General features: G+C 45.6%; 1 protein-coding gene across 4 annotated transcripts in view; it reads right to left on the reverse strand.

Annotated features, from left to right (window-relative positions):
• efr3a (EFR3 homolog A (S. cerevisiae)) overlaps window positions 1-16,383 on the reverse strand; it is a 109,135-nt gene that overhangs the window by 26,510 nt on the left and 66,242 nt on the right. For all 4 annotated transcript variants that reach the window (XM_036518771.1, XM_036518770.1, XM_036518772.1 and 1 more), the window contains exons 9-10: window positions 6,400-6,478; window positions 1,784-1,919 (exon numbers count right to left, since the gene is read on the reverse strand). In XM_036518771.1, the coding sequence (XP_036374664.1) occupies window positions 1,784-1,919; window positions 6,400-6,478 (215 nt within the window). The remainder of the gene's footprint in view (window positions 1-1,783; window positions 1,920-6,399; window positions 6,479-16,383) is intronic.

Consider the following 16,383-nt stretch of genomic DNA (forward strand, 5'->3'; position numbering starts at 1 on the left):
CTATGTAAAAACTTGTACCAAACAAACCCTTTCGGCAGTTCAGTTTTTCACTCGAAAACTGTGCTGGACTGTACCGACATTGAAATTATTTGTTTGAATCTGACAACCTGAAATGGTCCTGCATCTATATAAAGCAGATGCTGTGCAGATCCACTGATATTTATACCATCTGGATAGGATCATTTGCAGACACAGAAACACATCCATGAACACTGGTGGATCTGTGCAGCATCTGCTATGAGCAGATGCCTCTGAGTAAACAGAGCACTGATGCAGAAGCATTCAGAGTTGCAAAACCTAGTGATGGATAACGTCACACTGGTCATCACCGCGCCACAAATCAGGACGCTTTGTATCCGCATGTTCTCCAGTACTTCCAGACTTTGTAAATAACTCAGTACAGTCTGTACTTAATGAAGTGTTCATGGCTTTACAATTCAGTTTGGACCAGCGCCTCAATGTAAATGTAAACTTTAATTTCTTTATATATCATTTTGACATGTGCCACTGCTCAGTATGATGCAACTTCAAATAAGCCATGACTCATTCATAAAGCACAATGTTAATGTTAATGCTTTGTACTCACGGAAGCATTAATGATTAACACGGAAAAATACATTTGGTAAAAGCTTTGAAATGTACCAAACTGTTAGGAGGAGCCCATTCAGAGATCAGCTTTTGCTTTTTGGTGTCATACTACTTTTCATATTTTGTTGCACAATGTACGACAAGTACAAGTACACCAAGTACAAACCAACTCACATACATATACACATTTGAGGCTTGAGAGTGAAGGAAATTAGGTAGCCGAGGGGGATCTAAGAATGGGAAAAAACTTCTGAAAAACTACACCACTACAGGAAGTACAACAAGCTACACAGTACAAGGAATTGAGGGTCTAAGGAATACAGTTCTAACCTAAAGGGGCACATCACAAGGTCATTTCTACCTCAATACCGCCGATACTGGCTCGAAACTTTGACCCACTTACTATGCCCAACACAAACTGAGCGACCTTGCTGCTGAAACCAAAGGTAGCTAATTTGTCAGGGGTTTGTGGTTTCAGAGGAGCATGGGGTCAAAGTTCGGATGTGGCGAGGCTCAAAGACCTTGAACATACCTAACCATAGGTTTGGTGGGGAAGAAGTGGGGTTTATCCAGGTGTACGCGTTAGTGCTTTTCGGCACGGTCAGTCCTGCCGCGAGAGCGTGCCATTGAGAAGCAGGGAGAAAAGGGGGTTGTCAGATGCAAAGAGCCATCAGTTGAGGGGGTGGGGTCTCCAGTGAGATTGACAGGGAAATCAGCACGACTCATGTTTTTAGACAGAGAACGTGCTTCTCTTTACTGCTGGAATCCACTCTGACTGGCCTGCTTTTTTTCTAGGAAAACAGTCCACTGCAACTCATATCCATACTGACTGCCGATTAAGCATCCAGCAAAGTAGTCTCAGGTTACATGTAGGGTCTACTACAATGACATCATTCTGGGACACAATGGGAGAGGAGGGCTCTTTCCTGGGGCATGTTTCAGCCAGCCCCATGTGGTTTTGACACATGTTCCGGTGTTCAGACACACCCTATTGCTTGAAACCAGAAACTGTCTTTAAATTCATTCTTCCAAGCAGCAACTATAAAGTGGCTATATGATATCCGGGTCTTTTGAGATATGGAATATTGAACATGAGGCTCCTCTACTGTGGTGGTGAGAAATTTCAACCATTTTGCCGAGAGACTGAACTACAATGCAAACAGACACTGAAGGTCACAAGATTTGGTGAACTCACCGACGGACCCTTTAGCCGCTATGGCGACTGTTTCCAGGAGGACTTGCACAATGCCAGCTCGCACACGGGGTGTGTTCTTGCTGTGGGTGTCCAGGTGGCCCAGGACTTGCTGGATCACATGGTGTGAATGCTGGGCCTATATCAAAGAAGGAAACAAACAGTCAACAAAAAGGGGTTAGGAAAACTAAAATGGGACTTTCTATTGGTTTTCCCCCATTCAAAGTAATTGTGCCTTTCTGCAGTTGTGATGGCAGAAGCATTCAGGAGGCAACCGGAATTCTTATTTCAATGCAAACAAATAAGAGACATTATTGTCCGGGATTCTTATTTCCAGCCCATTGATAAAGTCTTTCCTCCACATCACACAGTTACTGAGCTCACAAAAACCTTAACTGGACAGCGTGGCATTTGTTAATTATGTTTGTTGAATGTAAAAAACGACAGTGTTGTATTTAATAGCTGGCTGCGTGGAATGATGTGCATTACTTTTGACAGCATAAACAGGCCTTTAAAATAGCATGACCAATTCCCCAAAATAACTTCTGAGTTTGTAAAACTGTCAATGTGTCATTATCAGCGACAGGAAAGGAGGTACACCGTGTTCCCAGAACATTTTATATAACAAACTCTCATAAAGTTGAAGATGTGAACAAATCTCTGAGCACCCTGTTCCAAATTCCACTGGCTCAGGCCTCTGGATGTTTCTCTCTTGGCTGGCTTTAAGAAGCTGTGCAGCCCCAGGAAACATAAATCCAGACAGATTACCCAGAAACCCTCACATCTGCTCAAACCAGGCTCTTAAAAGACACTGCGGACGCCTCCTCCGGTGCGAATCGATCGGCACTCATCTTGAAGAGGAGGTGCTTGCCCACCAGGGGACCCTGGACAAACCAGCCAATTAAGATTGCAACAGGTGAACAATGAGATGAACACGCCGGTGTCCCACAGCAGCTGGGGCTCAGTCAGAAGGTGTCTGGCCTGAGAGGGACAGCACCCATAGTGAGTGAGAGAGTGATATGCCAGAAGAGGAGGGCTCATTCTCTCTCTGTCTATCTCTATCAATCTCTCTCTCTCCATCTCTCTCTCCATCTCTCTCCATCTCTCTCTCCATCTCTCTCTCTCTCTCTCTCTCCATCTCTCTCTCTCTCTCTCTCTCTCACACACAACACAGCACTCCCCGTGTACATTTGTACATTTGTTCAATAAAAAACAGTCCGAGCGAGTTCAAAAACAAGCCGGCTTCTTGACGAATCTTTACACGGGTGCCCACTCCTGCATTTCAAAGAGGACACTGTCTTTGAGGCACCGTGAGGAGCGCACCAGGAGCGAGAGTGGGAGTGGGTCGGTAACAGCTTCGCACTGAGCAAAGCCCCACGGTGGCAGAGTTTTGCTGGATGGGACGTGACTCACACAGACTCCCCACTTGCTGACAGGGCTCCGGCACGACTCCTGTCTACAACTTTTAGCTCTGAAGTCAGTCTCTCTTTACAGCTAATGGGATGGAGAGAAAGCAAATGAGAGGGACTGGATTTTGGGGAGGCGCGGCTAAATTATCGCTCGATTCTGCCCGGCAGTGCCCTCACTCTGAACTTTTTTGCCCTCCTCTCGATACAAAATAATTTTCTTTGTCCTCTAATTTTGCGACAAATTTAAAAAGTGCTACAGCACTTTTTTCTCGCAATTTATGTTAGTCAACTTCTGCAAGTGCCAAACTCAATTTTGTGTGAGAAATTATGTGTATGTTTAAATGAAATAAAGCCTCTTTAAATGTGTTGAAATCTAAGACGAGCTGATGCGTGGTTACATTAAACAGGAACACTATTCTGTTAACATGCCCCCCATTTGCGCAGAATGAAACAAATCAACATGGACTAAACGACAAATATGCAGATTGCTCATTACTGGAAGATTCAAATAAAATAATGACATTCTTAAGCTACAAACGAGGGATGCAGAACAGTTAAAAATACAAAAAGAAGAGAAAGCAAAACAGATCAGATTTAACACAGGGACAGCTGTGTAAGGGCTGCCCTGTGCATCGCTGATTAACAAACTTAATCTCAACATGATGTGTGTGTGTGTGAAACAGAGCTATTAGAAATCATTATGAAATCCAATCCATGGAGGTATTGTGTCATATCTTCTTTGCAACTCTTCTGGGTGTCGGTGGACACTGCAGATTGTCTTTTTCCCCTTCACAAGTTTTGGGCATGAACTCTGGCCAAAAAGGGTAAATGACCTCGGTGTGTGGCTTGAGAACAGACTGTATTTCTGGAAGGTCATTCCTTATCAGGCATCAAATGTATCTGATCCGGTCTCTTTGGGGGGCTCTGACTTGAGACCCAGGTACTGCTGGGCCATTAAATATTGATGGCGCAGCAGTGCTCTGTACTCCACTGCCAGGCTGCGGGATATGCCTTCAGGAAGGCTTCAAAAGTGACACCCCATCCAGCAGACACAGTCGTCTGGCAGGGAGACAGGGACCTGAAGGTCAGCTTCAATTTCCAGCTCTGATGTGGTGATGGAGACTCTAAAATCGGCAACAGTGTGCTGTACCAGTCAGGGGAGAGGGCAGGTTGTTTAAATAACTAGGTGGGTGGGAAGATCAGAATCTGCTTAGCGGATGGGCAGGTTAGGGTGTGTTCAAGGAAGTGGACTCGTTGGGGTATGTTTAAGGAAGCAGTGAGAGGTGTGGTTAGGGTGTGATCGAGGAAGTCCACTGGTTAGGAGGTGGTCAGATGAGTGGGCAGATCTGTGATTAGGGGAGTGGACTCATTATGGAGTGAATAGAGGACTAGACACAGTAGGGATTGGATATGGAGTGGTTTGGGAAAAAGATTATTTATTAAAGATCTACTCTATACATGGATGTTATGCATGACGTCAGGCATTGTAATGAAGCTGCTGTTAGTGGTGTCTTTGTCTGAGCTTCACTATTTCCCTCTCTACCACATTGGAGAGATGGAGGAATACCTCCCTCCATTTTATGTGCGTGTTTAACTTAGGGTCATAAAACCAGACATAAAACTAAAATTGGACTGCGCTGGGATTCGTAGCAGGTTTGTGAGTTTATGGAAGCAGCTGGTGTAAACTGCCAGAGTAAACACTTGCATATGTATCCCATTACTGAAGTTTCTGTGGAGCAGGAGAAGCCCAGAATCCAGCAGACCTTAGGGGCAGCCACTTAAACCCAGTCTGCATAAGACCTGTGAGAGCCTGTTTGTGCTGTAAACACGGGGATATGTGATCCAAATTCAATACCCGCTGGCCAGATATCCGTTCTATATTTATGTCCTCATCAGGTTAAAACATAGGGCCTGAAATAAGAAAGGAGGTCAAATCTGTTTAATATTGCATGGGTCACTCTTAGGGGTGTTTTACAGGAAACTGAGAGCTGTTCTCAAAGTTAACCACCACCCGTTTCCACGGCCAGAACTTCCAGAAGAAGCATCTTTTGACCTGAGAGGAATATTAAGATTAATAAGAGAATTTAAGAGATTGTTAATTAAGGTTCATTCTCATTGGCTGGCTCTAGTCTCCTGCCACTATCCATCAGCTTTCATTGGAATGGTGATTTTATGCAGCTATTTATTAATTTTAAAAAATTAATCATTTACATACTGCTACCTCCACCAGAAACCATCCCACTGTCAGCATATTAGTCAGACACTGTGGGCTACTCTGACTAATTTTGCCTCCGACTCAGGCTTATGGAGTTTATTGAACTGCAATGCACAAGGAATGGGCCACGCAGCTGGTCACCATCCAGTCCTCTTTTAAACAACACCACCATCTCACTGTCTACCTCAGCATGCCTCCGACACCAATAGACCGCAGCTGCAATGTCCTCGGGGGTAATATCTGACAGTCAATGGCTCCTGTCTGAGTTTACAGATTTCTGCTATTGGGCAGGAAACTCAATCGATGGGGTTCAAAGCTTGCCCAACAACTCCTGACAATAAACCCAAGCAGCGGGGTGGTCTTCCTGTTCGCCGCGCGGCAAAACAGCCAGCCGAGAGAACAGTGCCATGCTGGGCTGTGAGGTTCCGCCTGAATGGAGTCCCCGTGAAGTTCCTTTCCAAAGGCTACACACCTGGGAGGAACAAACGCCCACTGACATAAACAGACACACCGCCTACGAAGCGGCGCTCCTTTGGTTTGCCGTCGGCTCTTCGCGGTGACGCCCCCCTCGCTCTTGCCGTCTAGTCCCTTTTTGCCCTTCGTTATGAATGTGCTCCCTACCCCGTGGTGCTCTGTATGCAGATACCGTGCCGGGGCCCTTAAGCGTTGGACGAAAGGTCAGCGTGGTGTGGCTTTGGGTGATCAGCCGTCAATCAGGCCAAACCTGCATAGGATACTCAATGACTTTTCTCTTTTGCTGCTCAGGTGGAGGTCGTCACCAGGCCTTCATCAGAGATCATCCTTGTCATCATCATGACAATTGCTGTTGCCATCATTATGACCAACATGTCCACACTCTTGGCTTTTGTTCAATATAATCAGTTAACAGTTCACCGATTCAGGGGGAGGGGGAGGTCTTGAATTGCGATGCATTTCACAACTAGCTGGCAGCATGTACGTACTGTAAGTGCTGATAGAGCAAACTCAGGCCTTACCTGTATGGAATACATGATGATCCGGAAACAGGAGACGGCAAACTCGTTGGGGTCCCACAGGTGATGGTTGTCTAAATGCCTGAGGGGAAGGAGGTGGGTGAGAGAGAGAGAGAGAGAGAGAGAGAGAGAGAGAGAGAGAGAGAGAGAGAGAGAGAGAGAGAGAGAGAGAGAGAGAGAGAGAGTGTTATGAATGTCACAGAAGACCATATAATTTCACTTAGTCACAGAATGCTAGCTCTAATGGCAGTTCACAAAAGACCCAGATCACTTGGAATCAAATGTATGCTTTCCCTAGCCTACTCATGCATTATAAAATTAGGACAAATAACGTCTTAATGATCAGAGGAATGCACTACCTAAAAAAAGCCCACGGTTTCTACTCTGCAGATATCAGATTCCCTTTGTGGTGACAGTCTTTGATCGGCATGTGGAATTGTACATTTCATCTGTCAGCAATATTGAAGCCAGTCAGCAAAAAGCTCAATGACAAAAATGTAACAGTTAAGTAGCCAAAACAGCTGTGCATTCACACTGTAACAATTGTTACTATTTAGGCACACAGTAACAACTATGTGCCTAAATAGTAACAATTGTGTAACTATACAAGCCATAAAAAAGTTTGACAATTGTAAGTACTATGTGACAAAGTGTATGTACCCAGTAGTTTCACTGTCTCTGTATACAGAGGTAGCAGCGCTACTTACAAGTAAAGTGGGCCCTAGACCAGTTTACAGTGTTGAGCAGGGTGGGGTTGGACAAATTTACTGCTAAAAGCGAGGCTATTTCTGCAAGCAGCACATCCAAGTCAGATGGAGGAAAAAAACAAAATCTGGGGTTTTGTTTAATCTAATGTTTTTTTTTTTTGGCAGAGGAACCGAGTTGACACAATCAGCTCTTGATTAAAAGAGGCAAACAGACTCCGGAGCACTATAATGGCCCGGAGTCAGCCCAGAATGAACGTATGGAGCTGCGGAGAGGATTTCACTGCTGAGCTGCACTTTCTCTCCAAACAGGATTGCCGTCACTGTAAAATGGATGTCGCCTGTGTTTTGGCTGAGACAATAATTGTATAAAGTGCCTGTGAATCAGCAAAAGAAAAATGACTGTGCCACTGCCAGCCTGGGAGGCATGCGTATGCTCGTACAGAACCCTTCGTTACGGAATAAAATATGAACACAGCATCAGATAATGGAGGTAAGAGGTCATGGCTTCCACAAGGGCACTTAGCATGTAGGGTGGGGCATAAAATGCTGGGGGGGGTAAATTAAAACCTGCACTAATATTTAGCCTATCCACTTTGAACAGTGAATGACATAGTGGTCTAACATCACATGCAACTGCTTGATATGGACAAGGATAAGCTACAACAGGCTTCCTATCTTTGGGGGACTGCTTTTGGAGGTAGAAACTAATGGCAACACCTAACATGGTAAACCAATTACAGACACATATATGAATGCAGTTCTCCTTCATTATGGAACTGTTCGCTATATATATATATATATATATATATATATATATATATATATATACACATATATATCTATATATATATAGCTAATGGATTATACTTGACCCCCTGTATCATAAATACAGCACTCATGGCCAAGTAATCCAAAACATTATCCTTGGATAGTAAGGGAAATTGGTTCATGTTTCAGTAAAGAAACCCACAGAATTACACCATAATGTGAATATGAAAGAGTAAACTTTAGATTACCTGGTTTCAATTTGCTACATGACACAAAGTACAAGTAAGAATGGGGACAGCTGGCTTGCAGGTAAGGAACAACAGAAATATTGAATTCCAAAGATAACTTTTCACTGGAGTTCCCCTTTAACATCAGGTGTAGAGTGAACTCCAAAAGGCTGTGTGTATGAGAGACGGAAACTAGCGCTCACTGTGAAAAGAGAGAGGGTGCTGCACAGCCTTAGGTGAACATCTTCACAACTGCATTGTTGGCGGTTCAAATCACTCCGTGTTGTGATTCAGTGTTATGACTTGATTTTTTAGTGTGGGACGATAAAGTAAAGTCTTCTTTGAGCTTATAATCTCAAACCGACTTCGGTATTGACGAAGTTGCTGAGAAGTTCTAACTGGCAGAGAGAGGAGGCGGCAAATGAGATCCCTGGGGAGCCGATAATGATCTAATCTTTTTCCCATTTTACCAGGGCGAGAGGAAAAGCGAAAACCACTCCTTCTGTTGGAAATCAAGATGCATTAAGCAAATACATTCATCATGGGGAGAGAGCCACTGTGAAATATGGTCTTTTCTGGCTACTTTCTGGCTAATAAGGAAACAGATCTTTCCAGAACATTTCAGTTTATTTGGCGCTACAAATAGGATGCAGCGAGCAGCGAGTTGTGCAATTTGCTTTATGCATGGTATGTTATGATGCATTAAATGCTCTAGTATATTCGATAAAAATGCACATCACAACAAATAGTCATCAAGGCTTCAATTCATTAGTTCAATATTTCTCATTATTATACAGTTTTATCTGAATATTGATAAGATAACACTTGCATACACTCACACAGCCCATGCACTCTCAAGCACAAAACATGCAGGCAGGTACCCACACACACACACGCACGCACACACGCACACACGCACACACGCACACACGCACACAGGTATACAGACACACACAGACAGACAGAGACACACACACACACACACACACACACGCACACACGCACACACAGACACACACGCACAGGTATACAGACACACACAGACAGAGGTGCCTGCATTCACACACCCTTCCCTCACACACACCTCCTCCACCAGCCTCCCGTCAGCACCTACAAAGTTTCCCGGCGAGCAGCCAGCTTTCCCCAATCCTGATATTAGCACTACAGAGGGGAACCTGTACTTTAATTAGAGCGGGGAGAGAGATGGGAGCGGGCCCCTTTTTATCTCAGTTTACCTTTGACGCTCAGGAACATGCTTGCAAAGATAAAAGAGCCAATTCCATCAAACCTCAGAGCGGCGATCATTCAGAAGTGCGGCGCGCATCCCACCATCAAACGCTGATAAAGGGCCTGGACGCTGTGTCCGCCAGTGGGGGACGGCGTCCGTTTGTTAAGGGAGGGAGGGGACAAAAGGGAACACTTTGGCGTTACGGGGAGCTGCACCGATGGGTCACTCGGGTTTGATTAATCGTGTCTGGTGGGACTCAGGGGATCCCCTGCTGATACCGAGAAACACGGGAACAGAAGCAAATGCATTTCACTTATACCAGGCCTTTCAAGAGCCTCAAAGAGCTCAACGGCAAATAGGGAGGAGGCAACTCACCTGAAGCATCATCTGTGATCTACGTGTTGAAGGGACGTGAGCATATATAAGGGGCCTCTGTTTACTGTATAAATTATTAAAATGAATGATTATGTGAATGGCTGGTCTCCCCATCATCTCACCCCTTCAGTGTTTATTGCCACTGAATCTCTCACAAGATGATTAAGTGTCCTATCCAAGCCTCTCGCTTTCTGGCTCAACCTTAAATCAGAGCAATGCAAACAAATTAACACCTACCGCAAGACAATGCGGTAACGCTGATTCGGCTATATAAAGCCAGCCCTCGGTAGTCTTTGAACAGCCCTGCGTCTAATTTTCAATGGAATTTTTTTTGCCTGCTCAGAATCTCAATAACTCAGAGATCCCGTCAAAGCAGGAAGGCACGTCCTCTCCCCCGCTCCATAACCCTCCATGATTGCATCTTGCGTCCCTGCATATTAAAGGATCGTTCTGGAATTAGAATGCAAATCAGGTGTTATGTGGGGGGGGGGGGGGGGGGGCATGGCAGCCGGAGCCATGAATCAAACCTACCGCCACTAGAAAGCCTTTCAACTGGTGACCGCGCAGCGCGCAGAAAGGCACACTTTGCTGGGTGGTTTGCAGCCACTTGCACCCACTCGAGGTAACTCGCCTCACTGCCCTCCGCTCGGCGGCCTGACAGCCCCCTCTCCGCTTCTTTTTGTCACTCGTCGAGAGTGCGGCCCTAATGATAGCTATCACTCTTGTTCTTATTCGCAGCCAGCCCCTGCTGACAGTAAAGTCACGCCTCCTGTCCCCACCCCCCGCCTCTGATATCTTGTCGACAAATTGCCGGCCGCTTGACATCGCCCTGCGCCGTGACCTTGCCCACCTCCACCTCCTGGCCTGCTGGCACGGCGGCCGCCTGTCAGTCACTCTCGATGACCGCGAGACAAACGGACTGCTGAGAGAGAGCCTTTTTAATGCGCATCCAAGGGGAGCGCTCAGCCTCCACTGGCATCAATTATGCCCAACTTCAGATCATTTACAGGAATATCACTCGACAGTGGGTACACCCTGTTCTTCTGAGCGTCTATGAAAGCGAATCACGGCCTCTGTATCGAACAACTGAAATACTTATGAACACTGGGATTTTCTAAACTGAATAGGGTGAATTTAGACATTATTGAGGGAAACAGAGGTGCTGTTGGCTTCCTTTCCTTCTTCTAATCATCTTCATAAAGTTAGCGGTTTCTCTGCATGCCTCACACTGGAAGGTGTTCTGGAAGGAAAGAGACTTTCTGACTTAATCTCTTCAACTATAAACTGTGCAGTTCAGAAAAATAACCAAGCCATAATACCTCTCTTATGTGAAATACACACCCCCTACAGTGAGATATAAATATCCTCCCACAGGGAAATATATATACCCTCCCACAGTGAGATATACATACACTCCCACAGTGAGATATACATACCCTCCCACAGTGAGATACACATACCCTCCAACAGGGAGATGACATTGCTGAAGCCAGAAATTGCCACATTCACAGTCGTTTGATGTTATGTTTAGAAAAAAGCATTTGTGTTACAGAGCAGAGACGTGAAAACTTTTACAACCAGTTCCTGTAATTAGGGACATGGGTTTTTTAGCCTGCCCAGCTAAGTAATATTTACATAAATACTTCAATAAAATGGCCAATTTCAAAGTTTGTTTACAGCTATGATCAGTTACACTTTATTTATAATCTCTTTGATTACTACACATTAATATATAAAAAAAAATATGGTAATAATGTTGGGTCAAAACAATATTAAGAACCAAGTGAGACAGTTCCAGTTCAGTGCTTCTCTTGTCTTGAGAAGGACAGCCCTTGGAATTTAACTGCAAGGTCTCAACTCGACCAGATCTTGTCAGATCGGATTTTAAAGACACGTCAAATGGTCCGTCGTGTATTCGCAGGATGTGGAAACGGAGCGTGGCGAACAGACCGTGCAGAATCTTGGACAGCACTGAAAAAGTACATTTATATGCCACCAGAGACAGGCTCTTGGAAGCACAGTGTAGGCTTCATTTCACTGTATTCTGATCTAGGCCCTGGCGAAGGATTGCGACAGTGATGAGAGAACACAGTTAGGAGAGACTTGATTCTGACTATAGCCTACGGCCTGTGTTGTACCCACACCCGAACTGTTTCTAGCTGTGGGAGTAAGAGATCCTCTTATAAGTTAACTGAATTAAAGGCACACAGAAGTGCCCTATGAGAAAATAAAACCCCAGGGAAAGTGTTTGGTGAGACAACACACCTGTAAAATAGATATGCAGGAGATATATGTTCTCTACTCTATATGTGATCAGGATGAACTTTGTTGTCAGAATAAACATTTTCCCTCAAGTTAATTTCAAAATATATTTTTTTTTTCCTTCTGAGAGGCTTCACACAAATTCCAGTCCCCTGTCAGACACAGCACAATGTATATGATCATTTAAAATTAGACCAAAGCAGTTCTCGGAAACTACCCAAGGTGTCCCCATAGTTACTCTCTAACAAACTGTAAGTGGACATGGTTGCTCTCCCTCACCCCACCTCAACACACACACACACACACACACAACACCCTCACAAAATGAAAAGGGGAGGGGGAGAGAGAGAGAGCGAGAGAGAGAAAGGTGGCAAAGAGGAGAGGCAGAGGAAGGGAGAGGAGAGAGAGAGGAAGACAGAGAGACAGAAATGGAAAGAGGGTGAGAGAGAGAGACTGAAGAGAACACAGAGAAGAGGAACACCGATTTCCTGCCAAACACCTCAAAATAGAACACTGCGGAGACCAGGAACCATGACTTGCCCTTGCACTACCTCCCACGTTTGAGGGAAGGGAACGGGGCAGGTGCCGTGGCCGGGCACGGAGTCCAGCTGGGACATACGCCGCCCCGTGGCCCGTGCCCCCCCCCCCCCCCCCCCCCCCCCAATGGGAATAGGGGTGTGTGTGTGTGGTGGTGGGCCCTGGCATTTGTCTTTCCCCGTCGGTTCGCCAGCCTCCCCTGATGGTGCGGTGAGCCCTGCAGCGGGTGCCGGTCGCCCCTCCGCCCCCCCTTCCCCTCCACCCCCACCCCCTCACCGAGAAACCCAGCCATCGGAGCGGATCTGATCCGAGAGGCGGCTTGCTGCATGCTGATGAAGGCAGCGGTGACGTCAAACGGGCTGGAGCCAGCCCCCCCACCCCACCCCCACCCCCCCCCACCCCTCCCTCCTCCGATCCGCGCTATTTTTAGCCTGCCTTGAAGAATGTCTTCGCTCCTGCTTCTATAGATTGCCCCGATGCGGTTTGCAGCCACTCCGTGCCAACACCGGGTGCTCAGGCACGCAATCCGGAGGGGCCATTAACCCCCATTACACGAGGTTTATAAAATGTACATTTCACTGACATTTGGATTATCACCACTGGCTGTGATAATATGCTTGTGCAAACACACGCCTTTCCTCCCCGGTCACTGCTATGCCACAGAAGTCAATAAACCTTCCTGCACCTTCACCATTCCCACCATATCAGGGGTCTGAGAGGGACTCTGGAGTGCACATAATCTCCCACAGTCATTCCGCAGACATGCTCCCCTCGGATGGAATTATTAATACACACACACCGCGCCAGTCCAAGGTAGCGTGGGTCTTCGCAGGAAATGCACATAAATGGAGCCGTGCTCGGTGGTGTAAATATGGAGGGAAGGACGGTGAAATGATTGGGAAGTTAAAAATAAAGCCTGCTGATCCCCCCCCCACAATCGAGGCTCCTGCGAGTTGGATCCTAGCAGCTTTTTGATTTGGAGTTTGTTATTCAGCTTGTCAGTCCCAAAAGACAACTCCCTTTTATTTACCACAATGTCAATCCAATTCAGACACAAGGAGAAACATGGAAATCGCACCCAGTAAATATTCCTCTTGAGTTTTTAACTCAATCGTTGTTTTCTGACGTAAATGATCAGCAGCACTTTTATACAGTCAATATATATAGCCAATTTATACTGTCATTTTTAAGGTCAATTACTGATATAATCATTATAGGGAAAAATCAGTAAAGAAAACGTGTGTCTGGAAACCAACTGCAGGAAGAAGCTGTTTTAACCTGCAGTGCAACAGTTTCTATGACTAAGACTTGACTGGCTTGCGCAAAGCCATGTAACGCCGCGACTCAGAGCATCTTTAATTGGCTTTGCAGCGACACCTTCCCCGAACTGTGACCCGCGGGGCGGCGGCGGCGGCAATGTGATCCGGTGTCACCTCGGTCGCCCGCGGAGGTGGTGGCAGGTCGTCACATCGCGCCCATTAAACCGCTTCCTCCGCCTGTCGCCCCGGCTTTCTCCGGCAGATGGCCCGATCGACATTTCCGGCTGCCCAGGTAGACGGTAGCTATGTGTTCATTGTTGGGGGGGGGGAGATGAAAACGGATTTAAAGGGCTGGGCCCCGTTCTCTGATACAGCCTGAGAAGGGCTGAGGAGGGGCTTTTGTGTGTGTGTGTGTGTGTGTGTGCGCTAAGACGGATGTGACCCCACAGGTGGCATATTCCACTGTGCTGCCACCATTCAAAACAGTTCAGTGCTGTATGAGCCTGGGTGACACACAAATACGTGTGCAATCCTAACAGTGCATATGTACATGTAACAACATGCGTGTGAGCGGCTTTACACTTTCAAACTTTGGCCTGTTCGACTGTTACTGTATCTTTGCAAATAGATACAGAAGGGTGACTCCACACACCTTCCATCAGAGCCCATCAGATTATTATAAAGAACAAGCAGAGCGTATCTTCACTGCAGGGCTTCTCTCTCCAAGGCCCTGTGCTGGGTCCAGGGAAGCCATCTCACACCCCACACAGTTTTTTTTCCCTTCAGTGTCAAAGGGTTTGTAGAGGATTTTTGTATTGGCTTTGGACTCCACTTCCCATCAGCCCCATTTGTAACTGAGCTCATCCTGGGCTTTCAGACATATTTGGTCCTTTGCAGGAGCTGTCCGTGGTACTGATGCGAGTCTGTGGCCACACTCCTCTCTGCAGTCCCAAAAAGCCGCTGAGGAGCCAGCTGCCGGCCCACGCGGTCGGCCGCCACACGTGCGGAGCGCGTGGAACCTTCTCGGTCTGATCTCACAGTCCGCCCTCAGATACAGACTGTGCCTCCACTAAAAAGCCCATTAGTCATGTTCAGCTTCTTTCTGCTCCTCATTAAGGCTCTCACCCACCCAGCACTCCCCTCCCAATTTCCTAAAAGTACAATTATCACAGAAAAAAAACACATTCAAAAGGATGTAAATGCAGCAAGAAAAAATAAATAAATAAGGAACTCCATCAAAGAAATGGAGGGGGGGGGTGGATTTGAATGCAGCAAGAAAAAAAAAGGAACACCAAAGAAATGTGTACGTTAAATTTATCTAAGAAATGGGTAGGTTTACCTTGATGATAATGATGATGATGATGATCATTGCTGTTGTCATCGTTGTCGTGGGCCAGTCTCCTCTACAGAACAAAGGCTTCTCCTGACATTTTACACTCTGCTCTGCTGGCTATTGTGCTGTAACTTTAACTATAGCCCTCATCCCTTCATTGAGTCTCTGGCTGCCACACAGTCACTCTAACTGTCTACCCCATATTCACTCCACAGAGGATGTGACCTGCCCCTGTCCATTTCTCCTCTTAAACTGCAGCAAGCAGCTTTACTTTCATCTGTTCCCTTATCCAAGAAGTTATTTTATTCGCTGCTTCACTGCCCCATTATCCCTTGCAGAAGATATACCCCCCATTCTTCTCTGACAAACTCTAAAGCTGAGATACTTCGAAACACTTTTGTTGCTCAGGATTCTGAGTCATACATTAGGACAGGAAGGGCACATGGATTATATAACTTTCTCTTTAACGAGAGTTGCTTGTCATGATGCTACTTTATTGAATGCCTTAGTTCTTTTTATTTTCATCCTTGAAGTATGTGGGGAAGCACCTGGTGATTACATCATGTATGTGTGTGTGCATATTTTACATATATATATATACATATATATATACATATACACATATATATATATATATATATATATACATAAGATTATATATACAGAGATATATATATATATATATATATATATATATATATATATATAGACACATATTAGTTTTTGTATATGTAGTTTTTTTAAAGAGCAAGAATAATGACAAGCTTTAAATGACATTCAGCTAATTAAAACGCACAGCAATCACACAGTTCACTCAATTATTTACTCTAATAGGGCCATAAAAGCTCCAGTTTTTATCATATTTCCCATTCCCGGTGGGGGAGTTCTGTCTGTACGAACAGACTACATTATTGGTAAATGGCTAGATGGATATGTGACGACAGCGTCTGATTAGGCCCCGCATTTCTATTAGGCGTGTAGCAAATTAATTTTCGTTGTGTGCGTCAAAAGCGAGCGGTAATGGCCCCTGAGTGTGGACAGGGTCGAGGCAGGCCACTTACTCATAGGAAGCCATGTCTAACGGAAACTCGTTATCAGAAAAAAAAGAAAAGCTGGGAGAAATCTGCGGATGTATTAAACAAAAGAGGACTTTCATTGAAGTTTCTGTTGCGAACGCGATCGGTCTTTAAAGCTCCCACTTGACTTTGGATACAAAAATAATACAGGAGAGCATAATTGGATGTTATGTACAACTGGTGCTCCGGCCAGTAATTGAAAGTTCTCGTGTCGG

The sequence above is a fragment of the Megalops cyprinoides genome, chromosome 24, assembly GCF_013368585.1.
Source record: "Megalops cyprinoides isolate fMegCyp1 chromosome 24, fMegCyp1.pri, whole genome shotgun sequence".
Lineage (NCBI taxonomy): Eukaryota > Metazoa > Chordata > Actinopteri > Elopiformes > Megalopidae > Megalops > Megalops cyprinoides.